Below are 18,741 nucleotides of genomic sequence, written 5' to 3'. Positions count from 1 at the left end.
GGAAGAATGACTAGTAGAAGACAACAGACAGGACTGAGGAAGGAAGTATAATAAAAATCACGAAAGCTGATATAAATAGAGATATTGGCTGCTGAGCTTTGTTCTTCCCCCAGCCCACTTTTCCAATTTCCCAAAATTCCTTCAGTTAGGAGTTTGGAAGAGCCTTGTCAAAAATCTGGCTAGCCCAAGAAGAATAACATAAATTTATTTGTATCAGAGATTTCTATCTAACAGCACAGTCAGATCACCATGTAGTGAAGTTTATGGACGACAAATTCTATTTTTGTGCTCAGAGCTTCCAATCAGCTTTTTTAGATTCCACTCCTAAATTTGAAGAGATAACCAAGGATTGCCAGAGAGCTAAAGAAAGCCTCTATGATGAAGGATAGAGACCAAATCAAACAAGTAGAAAAAAAGTGACTTAGAAGAAATGGACTCTGCAAGGAGAGGAAAATACTTTTAAACAAGCTTTCATTTCAAAGAAAAAAAAATTCTAAGAAATTTTAAAGTATAACAAAAAGGAAAAATTCAATATAAGAATAGGAGATAAGTTTGAAATTTCTCAGAAAGTAGAGCAAAAGACAAAAAGATGGAACATAGAAAAGAAAATAAGAAGACTTCGAGGACTAGTCCAGGAAGTCCATTCTCTGAACAGGAGTTCCATAAAAAGAGAATTGAAAAAACAGAGGAGAAATATAAGAAAATGTCCCAGAACTGAGAGATACAAGTTAAGAGAATGAAAGGGCCCACTAAGTGCCCAACACAGTGGGTAAAAATAAGTCCACATCATTTTGAAATTTCAGAACACTGGAGACAAAACATGCTACAGATTTCCAAAGAGAAAATTGTTATATACAACTAATCAGGAGCCAGAATGGCTTTGGGCTTACTAGTAGCAACAATAGAAACTATAATGTAACAATGCCTTCAAAATTCTGGAGGAAAGTTAATTTCAGTCTAGAATTATATCCCTGGGCAAAGTGTTAAGCAAATGTGACAGTAGAATAAAAACATTTTCAGACATGAAAATATCTCTAAAACTTTACTAGATTTATTCCACCAAAATGAAGAGTAAACCAAACAGATTCAACTCAGAAAAGGGCAAAAAGAATTCCATAGGATGACAATGAAGGAAGATGAGGATGACAGCTCTGCATGAGTCATAAAGGGAACAGTTAACCCAGAGTGGAACAAAACCAAAGAACCAGAAAAGACTTATTCAAGAATATGAAACTAATAAACAGATATAAACTAAATAACAGATATTGAAAGGAGATTTAGCCAACTGGCTAAAAGTTTGGGATTGAATGGTGATAACATAGATCACCATCTAACAAGAGTTATTAACTCTGGGAAAACAAAAAAGTTGTACAGATTAAGTATCCCTAATCCAAAAATCCAAAATGATCTAAAATCTGAAACTTTATGATCATCGACATGACACCGAAAGGAAATGCTCACTGGAGTATTTCAGATTTCGGATTTTTGGATTAGGGATGCCGAACCAGTAAGTATAATGCAGATATTCCAAAATAAAAAAAAAAAAATCTAAAATCCAAAGACTTTTGGCCCCAGTCATTTCAGATAAGGGCTATTCACCCTCTATAAGAAATGAAAAGACATCCTAATTTGCTATGTGGCTCAGCTACAAGATAGAATTTATACAGTCATAATAAAGTAAACACTGTTGACCAAAGTTATGCTAGAACTCTATTGAAAGGATGAAGGATAGGAAGGGAAAGGTGGCAGGTGGGGAAAAGGAGAGCTAAATCCTTATCTTTTATTGTGGAAAGTCAATTGACAATGCCTAAAACTGGAAAATCCAGAAATAATAACACAAGTATGTTAATACCTAGAGAAATGGAAGTAAATACTGAAATACTCAGCAAAAATAACTCAAAGAGTTGCCTTTGGGAAGAGGGAAATGCAGAATAGGGGGTAGCAGGGGACTGTTGTTTTTCTTTAATAAAATCTTCAGAGCTGACCAAGTGTGGTAGCTCATGCCTGTAATCCTAGCACTCTGGGAGGCCAAGGTGGGTGGATCGTTTGAGCTCAGGAGTTCAAGACCAGCCTGAGCAAGAGTGATATCCTGTCTCTACTAAAAAGGTAGGAAGAAATTAGCTGGACAACTAAAATGACATATAGAAAAAAATTAGCCGGGCATAGTGGCGCATGCCTGTAGTCCCAGCTACTCGGGAGGCTGAGGCAGGAGGATTGCTTGAGCCCAGGAGTTTGAGGTTGCTGTGAGCTAGGCTGACACCACAGCACTCTGGTCTGAGCAACAGAGCGAGACTCTGTGTCAAAAAAAAAAAAAAACTTTCAGAGCTATTTGTTCCTTGGGGAACATCAACAATTTTAGACATGGGAAAAGGAATCTAAGGATACTGACACAGAGTGAACAAGGAAGTGATTTGCAGGGTAAGGGGGAGGACAGTTGATAGGTGAAGCCAAGGTTTCTAGTTAGGGAAACAGGGTACAGGATGGTGTACTCTGAAATGAAGAAGGAGGGGCAGATCTGTGGAGACATGAGGATTGTTCTATGTAGGGCACAAAAGGTCAGAAATGCCTATAGTATATCCAGGTGTGTGGAGATGTCTAGTATTCAGTTTGTGATTAGAGGTTAGGAGAAGAGGTCAGACCCAGAGGTAAAATCTTTATCTCTTTCCTGAATCATTGAGGTGTTCTCTATCTTATTTTTGTATCTTTCTTTCTTTCTCTTCGAAATCCACCCTTCTACCATTGCTCCTATGGATTAGAACATGAGCTTTGGAGTCTGTTAGCAAACTGAATCCTGGATCTGTCAATTATTACCCACTTAGATAATTGGTCTTACCTCTTTGTGCCTGATTTTCTCATGATATATGGGGTAAAACTGAGCTACCTTATAGATTTATTGGTAGTACTCAATGAGTTAGTAAATGTAAATAAAGCACTTAGAACAAAGCTGGGCCCATAGAATGTTAGTTGCTATTTTTATTTATTTATTATTATTGTTATTATTACTATTTATTCACTTCACAAGTTAGCATGTTGCCATTGTTGTCTTTCTAAAAAATATCTCTGATCATCTCCCTGTTCTATTAAAATAACTTTTGAAGGCTCCCCATTACTTTTAGAAGAAAGTTGAAACTTTACGGTTTCTCATGATCTGGCTCCAACATTGAGTCTGGATTGTTAGAGTGAGATAAGGCCTTAGATGTCATCCAAATTACTACATTCTTACAGATGAATAAATTGTAGTATTCCATACTTTTTTCAAATTGCACCACTGCTACACTGAAATGTCCCATTTCAGACTCCTGCTTAACTGACAGACATCACCATTCTCCTGAAAACCAGAACTACACTTACCTTCATCCATTTGATCACCTGGTTCCAGAGTAACTCAATGAGGCTTTGTACCTTCCATTCTCTTTCTCATCCTGCCTCAGACCTTCCAAGGAAGACAGTGACATAACTTTCCCCTGTGCTCTAATTAGCAACCTCTCCTTCTTCTCCTGTGGGTGGGCAGAGGAGCAGCTCTCTAGCACCACATTAAAGTCCAGTGTTGGCCAGGCACAGTGGCTCACGCCTGTAATCCTAGCACTCTGGGAGGCCGAGGCGGGCAGATTGCTCGAGGTCAGGAGTTCGAAACCAGCCTGAGCAAGAGTGAGACCGTCTCTACTATAAATAGAAAGAAATTAATTGGCCAACTAATATATATAGAAAAAATTAGCTGGGCATGGTGGCACATGCCTGTAGTCCCAGCTACTCAGGAGGCTGAGGCAGAAGGATTGCTTGAGCCCAGGAGTTTGAGGTTGCTGTGAGCTAGGCTGACGCCACGGCACTCACTCTAGCCTGGGCAACAAAGCGAGACTCTGTCTCAAAAAAAAAAAAAAAAAGTCTAGTGTTGATGTCCTAATTGACATGAAGAGACTTAGTGAGGAAACCACAACTCCCTAAGAAACTTGGATGACCTAATAAATCTAATGACCTTTGGAATTTGGGAATCCAAATTCCCCTTGGATTTCTAGCTGGGGAAACAGTAAAAGGTTCAGATGGCGTCTGCTGCTATTTTATTTAAATAAAAACATTGAGGTAAAGCTATAGGCAGCCCACATGGGGCTAATGAATAGGAAGACCATTAAGAGATTACCCAATCCTGCAAATTATCTCCGACTGATAAGATCAGACATCCTGCATCCCATATGAACTTTTTCCTATTATTTTGGCGTCATTTAGTTTTAATTACTTAAGGTAAATTTGGGAAAGGTAATTAAATTGCAGTCATGTGAGACTTGACTACTTTGCTGCTATTACGTCTGGACTGAGTGGCAGGGTAGGAGCATAAATTTAGTCAGATGCGATTTTCTCATATTCTTGTTGTGCTTGTCTCTGCTAGCAGTGGTGGGCTGCTGAGCTTTCTGGACAGTGGCTTGGATGCTTGCCCAACATCCTCAGGGATTGAGGGATGCTAATAGGACCACCTTGGAGAAGGTGTAGGCGAGACTATACAGAGAAAGCTCCTGCCTATCTTTCTCATTTCTGCTACTTTATATGACACCCAATGCTTAGGAATCCAAAGTCTAGTGAAAACTTCATTGTCAAGGCTTTAGTGTCATTCATGTGTTCTGCATCTTTGGTCCCCTGGTCCTGAGCAGTATCTCCTACATTTTCCCGTAGTTTAAGGTGAATGACCAAATCAGCAGTTTAGAATTGCACCTTCACGTGCAGGCAGACTGGAAAGCCAGGGTTTCACCTAAGTTTTCCATGCTCTCTACAGTGTTAGCAAATGCAGCCTTCAGAGCTCGATGAGATATTACTGCTTCTCATTGTTACTCTGAGTGTGCCCTTCAGCTATACTCAACTGACTGCCCTGCCCGCTGGGTCCCTTACTTTTCCATTTTCCTTTATTGTTAACATTCATTTTGCCTGAATTACCTCTCTTTAGAGCTCTTTACCTATAGAAATCCTACCCATCTCTAAAGGTCCATTTCATATTCCACTTCTTCCATGTAGCCTTCTTGAATTGTCCTAGCCAGAAATTATTTCTCCTACCTCTGTGCTCCATGTGCCCGTAACATTATTTATGCTCGTGTGGCAATGTGGCACTTACTGTGTATTTCTTTTCACTTCAACCAGAGTATAAATTCCTTGAGTATAGAAATTCTTCTCCTAGTCTTTGTATCCCTTAACTCCTTTTTTTTTTTTTTTTTTTGAAACAGAGTCTCCCTTTCTTGCCTAGCCTAGAGTAAGTGCTGTGGCATCAGCCTAGCTCACAGCAACCTCAAACTCCTGGGCTCAAGCAATCCTCCTGCCTCAGCCTCCCGAGTAGCTGGGACTACAGGCATGCTCCACCATGCCCGGCTAATTTTTTCTATATATATTAGTTAGCCAATTAATTTCTTTCTATTTATAGTAGAGACAGGGTCTCGCTCTTGCTCAGGCTGGTTTCAAACTCCTGACCTCAAGCAATCCTCCCGCCTCTGCCTCCCAGAGTGCTAGGATTACAGCCATGAGGCGCCGCTCCCAGCCTGTATCCCTTAACTCCTTAATACTGCACTTTTTTTTTTTTTTTTTTTTTTTTTTTTGAGACAGAGTCTCACTTTGTTGCCCAGGCTAGAGTGAGTGGCATGGCGTCAGCCTAGCTCACAGCAACCTCAAACTCCTGGGGTCAGGCGATCCTCCTGCCTCAGCCTCCTGAATAGCTGGGACTACAGGCATGAGCCACCATGCCCGGCTAATTTTTTCTATATATATTAGTTGGCCAATTAATTTATTTCTATTTATAGTAGAGACGGGGTCTCGCTCTTGCTCAGGCTGGTTTCGAACTCCTGACCTCGAGCAATCCGCCCGCCTCGGCCTCCCAGAGTGCTAGGATTACAGGCTTGAGCCACCGCGCCCGGCCTGCACTTTTTATATATTAGATAACTTGTAAGTATTTACTGAATGAAAAATGGAGATCCCTGATTTAACTCCCCTACCGTAATTGTCTGAGTACCTATTGAGAGATCCCTGCCTACTTCTAGAGAAAATAGTAGAGCAAGCGCTTCACTCCTTGAACCTCGCCAATGTGAAAAAAACAAAACCAGAGATGGAAGCTTCATCTATAATAATATTAGATAACTGCCACATACTCATACATAGACTAAAGAATATCTGCAAAACATAATGAAATTTAGATCAAATCCAAACAGAACACCAAGATTCAGCCAGCATAAGGAATAGGAACACACATGAACCAAAGGAAAAATGGCAAGCAACCTTTTTGCAAACTATTAAGGCATGCAGAACTGAAAGGAAAGAGAAAAAGAAAAAAAACTATCAAGGCACATAGAAGAGAGAAAATCAGGCTGACTTCAGACTTTTTCATGGCAACATTTAAGTCCAGAAGACATTGAACAACATTTAGAGAATTTAGAGGGGAAGCAATTGTGACCTAAGAATCCTATAGCCAGTCAAATTATGGTTGATATATAAACATCACAAATATTCCAGGGAGGAAGATATACCTCACCCATGAATCCTCTGGGAAACTCTACTTGAAGATATAGCTAAGTAGAAAATGAAACTTATAAAAATAAGCTATTAACAAATGGGTACTGTGAGGTCTTGATCTCTTGAGATCAAAAGTTCGAGACCAGCCTGAGCCAGAGCAAGACCCTATCTCTACAAAAAAATAGAAAAATTAGCTGGGTGTGGTGGCATTTGCCTGTAGTCCAGCTACTCAGGAGGCTGAGGCAGGAGGATCACTGGAGCCCAGGAGTTTGAGGTTGCAGTGAGCTATGATGACGCCACTGTACTCTGGCCAGGACGACAGAGCAAGACTGTCTAAAAAAAAGAATAAAAAAAGAACCCCACAAATGTGTAATTTAAGCTATAAAAGTGAATCCTCTTAAACATAGGTCTATTAGAGGTAATTAGAGTTGCAAAAAAGAACATAATTGTTAAAAGAATTCTGTTTATGATTCTTGTCATACTCTTGAAAACACCAAATTATGAAACTTTGGGAAGATCCCCTAGACTCAAGGGGCTTCTAATGGCTTTCAGTTCATTTCTTACCTTTAAACCATTTGCACTAAACCTATCTTCTTAGATGAAGAGTTCTACAACTTAATTCCTTGGTGGTTATATCTTTGCTTTGATTTCCCCCAAACCTCTCTTTTAGCGTCTGCTTAGGGAATATAAGGACAGATTTCTTAGGAGGGAGACATTTCTCACCACTAACTTTATAGTGAAGGGAGGCACATAGAACTAAAAGAAATTTTCAACCTGCCCAGTGGAGCCAGTATATTTTAATTTAGAGGACCCAAGAGCTAGAGTGACCAGAAACAAGAAAGACATTTCTTCAAGTATTATATCTCATTATATGAAGTAACCTGGATAAATCTCACAAATGCGATGTTGAAGGGGGAAAAGCAAGTTGCAGAAGAATACATAGAGAGTGACAGAATTTATATAAAATATTAAAACATGAAAAACAATACCATATGTTTAAAATGTGTAATAAAAATACTTAGGAACAACAAACACTACAGTCAAATAATGGTTACCCCTGGTGGAGAAGGAAGAAAATGTGACCAAGGAAATGTGCCTTTAGGCACATTTCTGGCTCACACCAGTAATCCCAGCATTTTAGAAGACTGAGGCAGGAGGATTGCTTGAGTCCAGAAGTTCAAGACCAGCCTGGGCAACATAGCGAGACCCTATTCTACAAAAAGAAAATTTTAAATTAGCAGGGCATGGTGACATACACCTATAGTTCCAGCTACTTGGAAGGCTGAGGCAGGAAGATCACTTGAGCCCAGGAGTTCAAAATACAGTGAGCTATGATGACGCCACTGCACTCCAGCTTGGATGACAGAGCAAGACCCTGTCAGTCAATCAATCAATAAAAACTAATAGGCCGGGCGTGGTGGCTCATGCCTGTAATCCTAGCTCTCTGGGAGGCCGAGGCGGGCGGATTGCTCAAGGTCAGGAGTTCGAAACCAGCCTGAGCAAGAGCGAGACCCCGTCTCTACTATAAATAGAAAGAAATTAATTGGCCAACTAACATATATATATATATAAAAAAAAATTAGCCAGGCATGGTGGCACATGCCTGTAGTCCCAGCTACTCGGGAGGCTGAGGCAGGAGGATTGCTTGAGCCCAGGAGTTTGAGGTTGCTGTGAGCTAGGCTGACGCCATGCCACTCACTCTAGCCTGGGCAACAAAGTGAGACTCTGTCTCAAAAATAAATAAATAAATAAAAATAAAAACTAATAGATAGTTCTTTGACTAGAGGGACATTTAGACCAGGGCCCCATGGGCTAAGGTTAAGAGGCTCCTCAGTGGAGAGATATGGATGACTGAGCCATCATCTTTGAGCTAAAGTGGTTAGTTGGTCTAAAGTAGACCTTAATCACATGCTTAGAAAAGCTACATGTAAGGCTGGGCGCGGTGGCTGACGCCTGTAATCAGAGCACTCTAGGAGGCCGAAGGGGGTGGATTGCTCAAAGTCAGGAGTTCAAAACCAGCCTGAGCAAGAGTGAGACCCGTCTCTACTAAAAATAGAAAGAAATTAATTGGTCAACTTAAATAAATATATAGGAAAAATTAGCCGGGCATGGTGGTGCATACCTGTAGCTACTTGGGAGACTGAGGCAGGAGGATTGCTTGAGCCCAGGAGTTTGAAGTTGCTGTGAGCTAGGCTGACACTATGGCATTCACTCTAGCCTGGGCAACAGAGTGAGACTCTGTCTCAAAAAAAGAAAAGAAAAGAAAAGCTACATGTAGGCTGGGCATGGTGGCTCACACCTGTAATCCTAGCACTCTGGGAGGTCAAGGCGTGCGGATTACTCTAGGTCAGGAGTTCGAAACCAGCCTGAGCAAGAGTGAGACCCTGTCTCTACTAAAAAAAATTGAAAGAAATTAGCTAGACAACTAAAAGTGTATATGTATAAAAAAGTAGCTGGGCATGGTGGCGTGTGCCTATAGTCCCAGCTACTTGGGAAGCTGAGGCAGTAGGATTGCTTGAGCCCAGGAGTTTGAGGTTGCTGTGAGCTAGGTTGACGCCACAGCACTCACTCTAGTCTGGGCAACAAAGTGAGACTCTGTCTCAAAAAAGAATAGTTCTGGTATTGGGGCAAGTTCTATTTTTGGGCAACAAGGACTCACCTCTCCTCCTTCCTTCGACACTAATCAAAAAAAAGCACAGTCCTTGCTGTGGATTGACAACCCAGAGAAGGTTTGTTTGACATAGTCCTATCTGTCCATCCCCTCTACCATGAGAAGTCACACTTCCAGTAAAATCCTTGATCTTGGAGTTTCTTTCTGGATGAGGGAAAGATGTGTTGGGTTGAAATTTCTCCAGAATCCCTCAGCCTTCCTAATGGAGGTGATTTCTGACCACAGAAGTGATCCTGGGAAATAGTTGAGGAGACAAATGGTCAGAAAAGAGCTTGAAATTCAGCAAGCTGTTCTCAGGTGTTCATCTCAAAGCCTTCTACAGATGCACTGAGCAGGAGCCTCAGGAGAGCCACCAGCTTTCCGTCAACCCACCTATTTTTCCCTATCATGTCTGCAGACTCTACAATAGTAGTTTATGTGTCTCAAAAAGAGTTACACATAAACTGGATAAGGCCGGGTATGGTGGCTGACACCTATAATCCCAGCACTTTTTGAAGCCAAGGTGGGACGATCACTTGAGGTCAGGAGTTTGAGACCGGCCTGGGCAACATAGTGAGATGCTGTCTCTATAAAAAACAAAAATTAGCTGGGTATGGTGGCATACTCCTATAGTTCCAGCTACTTGGTAGGCTGAGGCAGGAGGATAGCTTGTACCCAGGAGTTGGAGGCTGCAGTGAACTGTGGTCACACCACTGCACTCCAGCCTGGGCAAAGAGGGAGACCCTGTCATAACTAACCAACAAATATACATACATACATACGTAAAATCAACTAACTAACTAGATAAGACAACCAATATGGGAGGTTCTTGAAGACCTCAGTCAGACCTGCTAAACATAAGGAAAACCTATCTGTTGCTGTGGAAATCTGACCTCAGTCATTCCTGCCTCTTCCTTCTAGAAACAGTTCCCACTTATATCCCAGGTTCCAAAATAGACATTTAATTGTCTCTAATTATGGTTGCTTGCGTTCCTGTTGGCTGTTTTTTGTCTGCTGACTATGTTTACCTCTTTCCTAGCTCCAGAGCATGCATTCTTAGGCTCTTAAACTCTTAAATGAGTAGGAAGCATACCCCTACTACCACCTTAGAAAAAGAAAGAGACTTTTCAGTGATAAATTGCAAGCCAGCTGTGTTCCCAGAGCCTCTGTTTCTAAGGCTTTCTATACTTCCTTATCGTTTTGGTGGTGAATTTCCCCCAAGGAACAGGAACTACCCTAACTGGACCACTTTGCAAAGTTAGGCAAGTGGGAAACCTCTGGAAGGTCCCTTAAAGCCCACCCACTTAGTGTATCCTGAGCCTATGCCAAAAAGCAAACTAGTGCTATCTCTCTAGCCTACACCACAGAGGTGCTATGGCTTTGGCCTTTTGCTACTTTCCAGCAGGCTTTAACCTTCTAGAAGAATAGAGATAAAGAAGACTCTGGAATGCCATAAAGTGCTAGAATTCCTTTTTGCATTTTACTAAGTTTTGGCACTTAGGAAGGATCTTTTCTAATGGTGTGTGCTTCAGTGTTTTCAGTCCTTGGAATGTCTTATTTCCTACACCCCCCACCCCACTCCCACCCCCTACCCCCGTTCCTCCTGGGTTGTTTGAGGATTTTTCCTTAGTTGGTTTGTTTTGTTTTGTTTTGTTTAAAAGAGTGCTTATACCTTCCTATCCTCCTCCTCCCCTTCAACTACCGATTTTTTACTCTTATCATTTCTGACTCAGGAGTATTGAATATTCCCTTGTTAGGAAAGAGCTCCTTCTGCTAAGCCATCTCAGAATAGCAACTGAGCAGTTCTATACTTCCTCCAGTCTTTTCTCTTTTTAATTTCTTTGTATTACATTATTAATGAACGACAGATTCTGGAGTCAGGCAGACCTGGATTAAATCTGTTATTTAACAGTAATGTGGGCCGGGCATGGTGGCTCACGCCTATAATCTTAAAACTCTGGGAGGCCGAGGCGGGTAGATAGCTTGAGGTCAGGAGTTCGAAACCAGCCTGAGCAAGAGCGAGACCCCCGTCTCTAGTATAAATAGAAAGAAATTAATTGGCCAACTAATATATAGAGAAAAATTAGCCAGGCATGGTGGCACATGCCTGTAGTCCCAGCTATTCGGGAGGCTGAGGCAGTAGGATTGCTTGAGCCCAAGAGTTTGAGGTTGCTGTGAGCTAGGCTGACGCCATGGCACTCACTCTAGCCTGGGCAACAAAGCGAGACTGTCTCAAAAAAAAGAAAAAAGAAAAAAAGAAACAGTAATGTGGTTTTAAAAAGGTAAATGGTTTAAATGCTCTAAATCTGTTACCTCATCTATAAAATGTGGTTGTGATTATTACTGCATCAGAGATAAAAATGGTACTCCCAGAATCATCTAGGAAGGTTTTTTCTTTTCTTTTTTTTTTTTTTTTTTTTTGAGACAGTATCTCGCTCTATTGCCCAGGCAGCTCTGTTGCCCTAGCTACAGTGCTGTCACATCAGCCTAGCTCATGGCAACCTCAAACTCCTGGGCTGAAGCAATCCTCCTGCCTCAGCCTCCTAAGTAGCTAGGACTACAGGCACCCACCATGACACCCGGCTAAGTTTTTCTATTTTTAGTAGAGACAGGATCCCACTCTTGCTCAGGCTGATCTTGAGCTCCTGACCTCAAGCAATCCCCCAGCCTTGGCCTCCCAGAGTGCTAGGATTACAGATGTGAGACACCATGCCTGGCCTAGGAAGGTTTTATTCTAATTAAAAACATAAAGCTAGGTGCCTCGTTAGTGCAGTAGGTAGTGCGTCAGTCTCATAAAAACATAAAGCTCCTGAGCAGTGGTCACTTGGGACTGCAATGGCCACCATGTAAAAAAAAAAAGTACGAAAAAAACCCATAAATTTCCCATCCCAGTATTGCCTACATTTTAGTTAAAAACATTCAGTCAAATTAAGAACAATTCAAATTTGCCCTGCCCAGCAGGGAAACTCTGGTCTCTGGTATGTCTTTCAAGCACTATAGGTCTTTTTATAGGCTACAGAGCAGAGTAAGCTAAACAGCACAGCTTACAGACTCACCTCTAAGCCATTGAGAACAGCTCAGTGTTATATCCCACCAACCTTCTACCAGGCCAGGAATCTGTGGAACTATCTCCCTTAAATATCAGGTCAAATGAAGTGCTCACAGACTTCAAGAGGCCAGAGCTAATTCTAGAGCTCATGCTGCATTAGTGGCCCTTTTGTCTCATGTCCAAAAACCCCATCCCATAAATTTCCCATACCAAAATGATTGATCGACACTGAGAATGTTTTTGTTTCTCTTTTACACTACCTGGGTGATTTTTCAGATGAAATGGCTAGATTTATAAAAGTCACTCCTATAATATACATAGAGAGCTGGGTGCAGTGGCACACACCTATAGTCCCATCTACTCAGGAGGCTGAGGTGGGAGGATTGCTTGAGGCCAGGAATTTAAATCCAGGCTGGGCACGTTTTTAAAATTAAAAGAAAATGTACACAGAATATATATTTAGCATTGTACCTGGCATAGAATAAATGTATAATAAATGTAAGTGATGATTTTCAAGAGGACCTTTCCTCCCACCTGCCATTCTTCAGGAACTAGGAAGTGCTCTTTAAATTCATTAAAATGCTAAGACCCAGTGATGCTGCTCTTTGGAATGTACTTTAGGATCTGGAATAGTCTTTTACATGGAATGGAGCTGGTTTTAAAAATATCCTTTTTAGGCCGGGCGCGGTGGCTCACGCCTGTAATCCTAGCTCTCTGGGAGGCTGAGGCGGGCGGATTGCTCAAGGTCAGGAGTTCAAAACCAGCCTGAGCAAGAGCGAGACCCTGTCTCTACTATAAATAGAAAGAAATTAATTGGCCAACTGATATATATATATAAAATTAGCCGGGCATGGTGGCGCATGCCTGTAGTCCCAGCTACTCGGGAGGCTGAGGCAGAAGGATCGCTCGAGCCCAGGAGTTTGAGGTTGCTGTGAGCTAGGCTGACGCCATGGCACTCACTCTAGCCTGGACAACAAAGCGAGACTCTGTCTCAAAAAAAAAAAAAAAAAAAAAAAAATATCCTTTTTAGCTGGGTACAATGGTATGCACCTCTAGTCCTAGCTACTTGGGAGACTGAGGCAGGAGGATTGTTTGACCCTAGGAGTTCAAGGCCAGCATGGGCAACATAGCAAGATTCCATCTCTTTTAAAATATTTTGTTTTATTCCTGAATGAGTATGGCTTTGATTAACCAACCAATCTGTGGTGAAAACTGTGGAGAACCCATTTTTTCCATAGTTGACCTCCTGTGAAGATTCATAATTTCAGAGCCTCAAATGAAATTTGGTATATATTCCTAAATGAGAAGCAAGAGTAATGAGTCAGCCTAGGGATCAGCCCCAGCTTCCACCCCTAGACCAAAGGAGAAGAGTTTGGATGGAATTTAGACCTCTAGATCTAGGGTCCTAAAGAACTGAAGTGAGAATATCTGTTCGGGCCTTAAGGAAAGATCATTATGAGTATATCCCAATTCTCGACTTCTCTAAAGCCAGGTTCTCCCTTGGCCTACCATTCTGTCTTCTAATAACTTGAGGCTTGTAGTCCATTAACTGGATTGACCAGCTGTTCCTACACTAGGGAGAAGCCAGAACAACCAGCCAGTAGTGGTGAAGAGAATGATGAGAGCCCTAGGTACACCCTAACTTGTTTACTGTGTTACAGAAGCAACATCCAAGGCAGCGTCATCTGCAACAATGCTGTGATTGAGAAGGGAGCAGACATCAAAAACTGCTTGATTGGAAGTGGCCAGAGGATTGAAGCCAAAGGTAAACCAGAGCCCAAGTTACAATCACAGATGCCACTTTTTACCTATCACACTATCACTGATAATACTAAATGCTGGTGAGGATGTAGGAAACAAGAAAGAGCATATACTGCAGGTTAGAACATAAATTGATAAAGCCTTCTTTGAAGAGAAAGATGATGTCATTGTCAATTTTTTTTAACTTTGACTTAACAGTTTCATTTCTAGAAATCTGTCTTGTAGATAAACTCATACATGCATGCAGCATTGCTATCAAAAAATTGAATACATGACAATAATTCTTATGGCCCAGATTGGCACCAGTACTTTACCATGGTTTTTGGACATGAGACAGAAGGGCCACTAATGCAGCATGAGCTCTAGAATTAGCTCTGGCCTCTTGAAGTCTGTGAGCACTTCATTTGACCTGATATTTAAGGGAGATAGTTCCACAGATTCCTGGCCTGGTAGAAGGTTGGTGGGATATAACACTGAGCTGTTCTCAATGGCTTAGAGGTGAGTCTGTAAGCTGTGCTGTTTAGCTTACTCTGCTCTGTAGCCTATAAAAAGACCTATAGTGCTTGAAAGACATACCAGAGACCAGAGTTTCCCTGCTGGGCAGGGCAAATTTGAATTGTTCTTAATTTGACTGAATGTTTTTAACCAAAATGTAGGCAATATTCAAGAACAATAAAATGGGCTGATTGCTCTTGAAATTATTCCTAAAACTAAAATAGGTGGGAAGAGGAATTGCTGAAGGAATTAATCCCACCAATTCTGTAGAAGCCACATCATTTTCCTTCTCCCCAGTAAACAGAGGCCTTCTTTAGGTTTTTTTCCTCTTTTTCTCTTTTTTAAAGTCATATGCCTCCCTTTTGGGTTTTAGAATTAAACAGACCTGGGTTCACATCCCAGCCATGCAACTCACTGGTTGTGCACTAGGTTCAGTTCAATTTTTTTATTTCTAAGCCTCAGATTTTCTTAACAAAAAATTGGGACAGTAATACCTACCTTGGAGGATTATTGTGAGAATTACATACAGTTAAATGTGGGGTTTTTTAATTTAATTTTTTATTTAAATTTTTATTTTATATTTTCTTACTTTCAAACCTTCATATCTTCGAAGCAGAAGAGAATTACATACAGTTAAATGTTTTAAGGAGCACACACTACTCCTTAAACATACCAAGGCACTTAGAATTTCTCATACACACTGTGCTCTTGCACACACCTTCTCTCTGGATTTCCTCTCTGCACAAGTGTTTTCTCCTCTATGGAACCTTCCCTGACTCCTCACAGTAGAGCTGAGCATGCCTTCCTCTGCATCCCTGGACTTTGCCACACTTTTATTAAAGTATGTATCATAAAGTTATAGCAGTTATCTATGAATCTTCCTTCCCTACCAGACTTAGATCCTCAAGGCCAAGGATTGTCTTAATTATATGTATCCCTAGTTCTCAGAACAGGTCCTGGTTTATAGTATTAATAGATGATCAGAGAGGGGGAAAAAAGAATGAATGAATGAATTTTGGATCCATAAAGCATATTTTGGGGTTTTTTTAGGGCAGAAAGTTCCAAAAAAGGCCTCTGTGAGATGGTTGCAATTATCATAAGATGGGCTTTAGCATCTCCTGGCCTTTCTGGTCTTAACTAACACTATGTGTTCACTTTTTAGCAAGGAGACCTCTTAATGGTCCTCCTGAAGGAGAGGTGGCCAGGGAAGTCATCTGGACTCTGGACTCTAAACTGGACAGTCCCACCACTTTCTGTTCTCTATCCTGTGCTGGATGGACAAAGGCCAGTGCCTTCCTGTCACAGGCACTCCCTGGCCAGTTGCCTGTTTCCACTATCACTTTTCTTTGAGACTAAGCCATATGGGAAAAGCAAATTACAAGCCATCAGTATAGCATTCAAGACCTATTACTATGGAGTACTTAGACAAACACCAACAAGTCCTTATCAGCAAAGAGTTAAATAAATGACAAAGTCCTCAGTCAGTCTTCCTCACATGGAGGGATTTCAGGAAAAAACATTCATCTTAAGAAGTAATGCAGTCCCCTCTCCAAATTCCAATTATTTTCATACCAGAGAGGTACCACATCCATAGTAGTCTTTTTCTCCCAACACGTGACTCTCATAACCCTGTGTAGGCATCTCTGCTGTCATCTAGTACTACCAAGAGAACAAGCCATTTCATAACAACTCTGGCTTTTCTCACCCTGCCCCAGCACTCTTAGTCATTATCTCTGGCAAAACTCCTGGCAGCCAAGTTTGACCTCCTGCTCAAGCAGTAGAAAGAGTCAAATCCTGAAAACTCTAATTGGATGCTTCCTCTGAGTCTCTTCTCACTCTCAGTGAGAGAACTTGGATCTCTTCCCTATGACCACAGTGATCAGTCCTATGGCCATGAAAGTAGACCTGACTTAGGTCAGAGTCTTGACATATGTTTGACATAGGTCAAGTCCTCCTGGCTAGCAGGAATCCTTCCCAGTTTCCCAGTGCAGCTTTTCATCTGTGACATGTTTTTCCTTCTATTCCATTTGTTTTTTCTGAGCTCACCATCCTCCTTTGTACTCCTCCCTTTGGAATCTTTCCCAATCTGATTCCAGCCTAGAGATTTTCCAGTGTGTTTACTAGAGCCTATTCCCATCCCGCCAAGCAGCACTAGTTCTACTTTTTGCTCCCTTGCAGGTTTCCTCCAACTTACTGCATGTCCATGAAAATTACCCCCAACATGCCATGTATCTCTCCTCTGTAGCCCAGTGAGCAAGGTATTCTCTCACTTCCAGGCCAAGAGCAGACCCAGAGGGAAGAGGGAGAGTAGGGAGGGCCGGAAAAGGCTGAGGTGTTTATTTGGAGCCTGACAGAGCTGAACAAAGGGTTGTCTTCCCCAGCCAGACACCTCATTCTGGAGCACTGAGATCCAAGAAGAATGTTAATTGGAACTGGGGCTGTCTTCAGAACAGCCCAGTATCCCTGGAAACTAGGAAGAAATTGGATGAAGAACAACAAATGTAAGAGGCTAGATGAGAGGTGATGAAGCTGACACGCAGGTATAGAGAGAGAAAGAGTAAAGAGGAGCTTTTGGAGGTGTCCTGGGAAGCTAGCCAGAGAAGCATTTCCTTTGTTCTTTTTTGGTCAGTCTTACCTTAGGGGTGGAGCCTGATTGACAATCATACTCCAGGACCAACCCCAGCCATAGGGAATTTAGCAGCCTGACACTATCTGGCCCATCTCCCCATTCTTCTCATTGAAAGAAAAAGATGGTTATGAAGTATCTCCTAGGACGGGAGTACACAGGCAAGACCTAGCCCTATTCTGTAACTTCTGTTTAATACTAACCAAAGCACTATGATGGGCTCTTTATGTTAGTTATTCTATTGAAGATCCACAACTTTGTTAGGAAACTAAAGCCCAAAGACATGAAATAATTTGCTCAAAGCCAGACAAATATTTGCTTAAAGTCAAATTAGAATCCAAGCTGTTCTGACTCAGAATGTCTTTCCTTTTCTGCACTGTCTCCTTTTCTTACTCCCTTTCTTATCCTTTTCCTCCCACATGAGATCGTGTCTGTCCAACATAGTGCTGTAATGACAAACTTTGTGAAAGACCTAGACCTAAGTTTGTCTTCTGCTAGAGAAAGAGAAATAAGCCTAAGGATACTCTGGACCCCCAGACCCCCTTGTTGTAATGTACCAGATGTATCAATTATACTTGACAAAGAGACTAGAGACCTTCTCTTCCATACATGCTCCTTTTCCTACATCTGTGCTCTCACATAACCCCTAAAACACACACATTCAACAAATTAATTACTGCCTACCATTCTAGGCACTGGTAGGCTAGGGGTTTTATTCATCTTTATGGTACTTCTTGCTGCCTAATTGTTCATAGTCTATTATAGAGAAGACAGATGAGTAAAGAAATAAGTACAGTAAAATTTTATTAGGTAGGAGGTTGACAGGGTTAATTAAGGACTTGCACAAGAAGCAGGAACACCATCTTGAAGGAATTAAAGGTAAATCTTGAAAATTTTGGTTATTTACCAAATATACAAAGGGGAAGAACCTTTCAAGCAAAAAGCAACCCATACAAACACCTAAAGGCAAAAAGCCCAGTGGGTTAAAAACTGCAAATCATTTGGAAAATCTAGAGTATAGGGTAAAAGGGAGATATAGCAAGAAACAAAGCTGGAAAGGTGGGCAGAAGACGAGGCACATCTGAAATCTCAATGTTTCCAAAGCCTCAGTCAGAAACCCACATTTTATTGACAGAGCAGAAGGAGGCTCCCAGCAGAATGAATAGATGCAAACATCTCTCATTGTCAAACTGTCTCCTATCATCAGAGATCTTCATTTTACTAAACCAAAACCTTCCAGGGCTGAAGTAGAGGCTCAGAAAAGCCAAATTTTCTGCCTTATCTATCAGGGTCACACTTGAGCTCCTCCCATGTGTAGCAAAAAAGGTGTTACACCTTTATAGGCCATGAGAAGCTAGGCCAGAAACAGTTTTCAGCCAAATGGTTAGGCTTTTCAGTCTGAACCAATAGAAGACTGGAAAAGCCTCCTGTTCCCTAATCTGCACCATACCTTCAGGCAAGAGGCAGGTAGCATGCCCCTATCTCCCTGCCCCTTCCAGACCATTGGCTCACTACCTCCTTTCTATAGCTCTTTTTCCTTGAAAGCTTTCTGTAGTTATTCTTACCTTTCACCCCATCTTTGGCCAGCTTCCAGGGTACTTCCCTAAATTTGTTGAGGGCTTTAGCCCCTGGTTCAGTCTTCTTCTCCCCCCTTACTTTCTCCCAACATTTTGGACAGCTTAA

General features: G+C 41.6%; 1 protein-coding gene across 3 annotated transcripts in view; it reads left to right on the top strand.

Moving 5' to 3' along the window:
• The window catches only part of EIF2B3 (eukaryotic translation initiation factor 2B subunit gamma), a 107,552-nt gene that overhangs the window by 87,595 nt on the left and 1,216 nt on the right, over positions 1 to 18,741 (top strand). For all 3 annotated transcript variants that reach the window (XM_075997729.1, XM_075997727.1, XM_075997728.1), the window contains one exon: positions 13,838 to 13,941. In XM_075997729.1, coding sequence (XP_075853844.1) covers positions 13,838 to 13,941 — 104 coding nt within the window. The remainder of the gene's footprint in view (positions 1 to 13,837; positions 13,942 to 18,741) is intronic.

Source organism: Microcebus murinus, chromosome 2 (assembly GCF_040939455.1).
Source record: "Microcebus murinus isolate Inina chromosome 2, M.murinus_Inina_mat1.0, whole genome shotgun sequence".
Taxonomy (NCBI): Eukaryota; Metazoa; Chordata; class Mammalia; order Primates; family Cheirogaleidae; genus Microcebus; species Microcebus murinus.
Note: the sequence above shows the minus strand (reverse complement) of the source record. Positions and strands in the feature narration are given on the sequence as shown.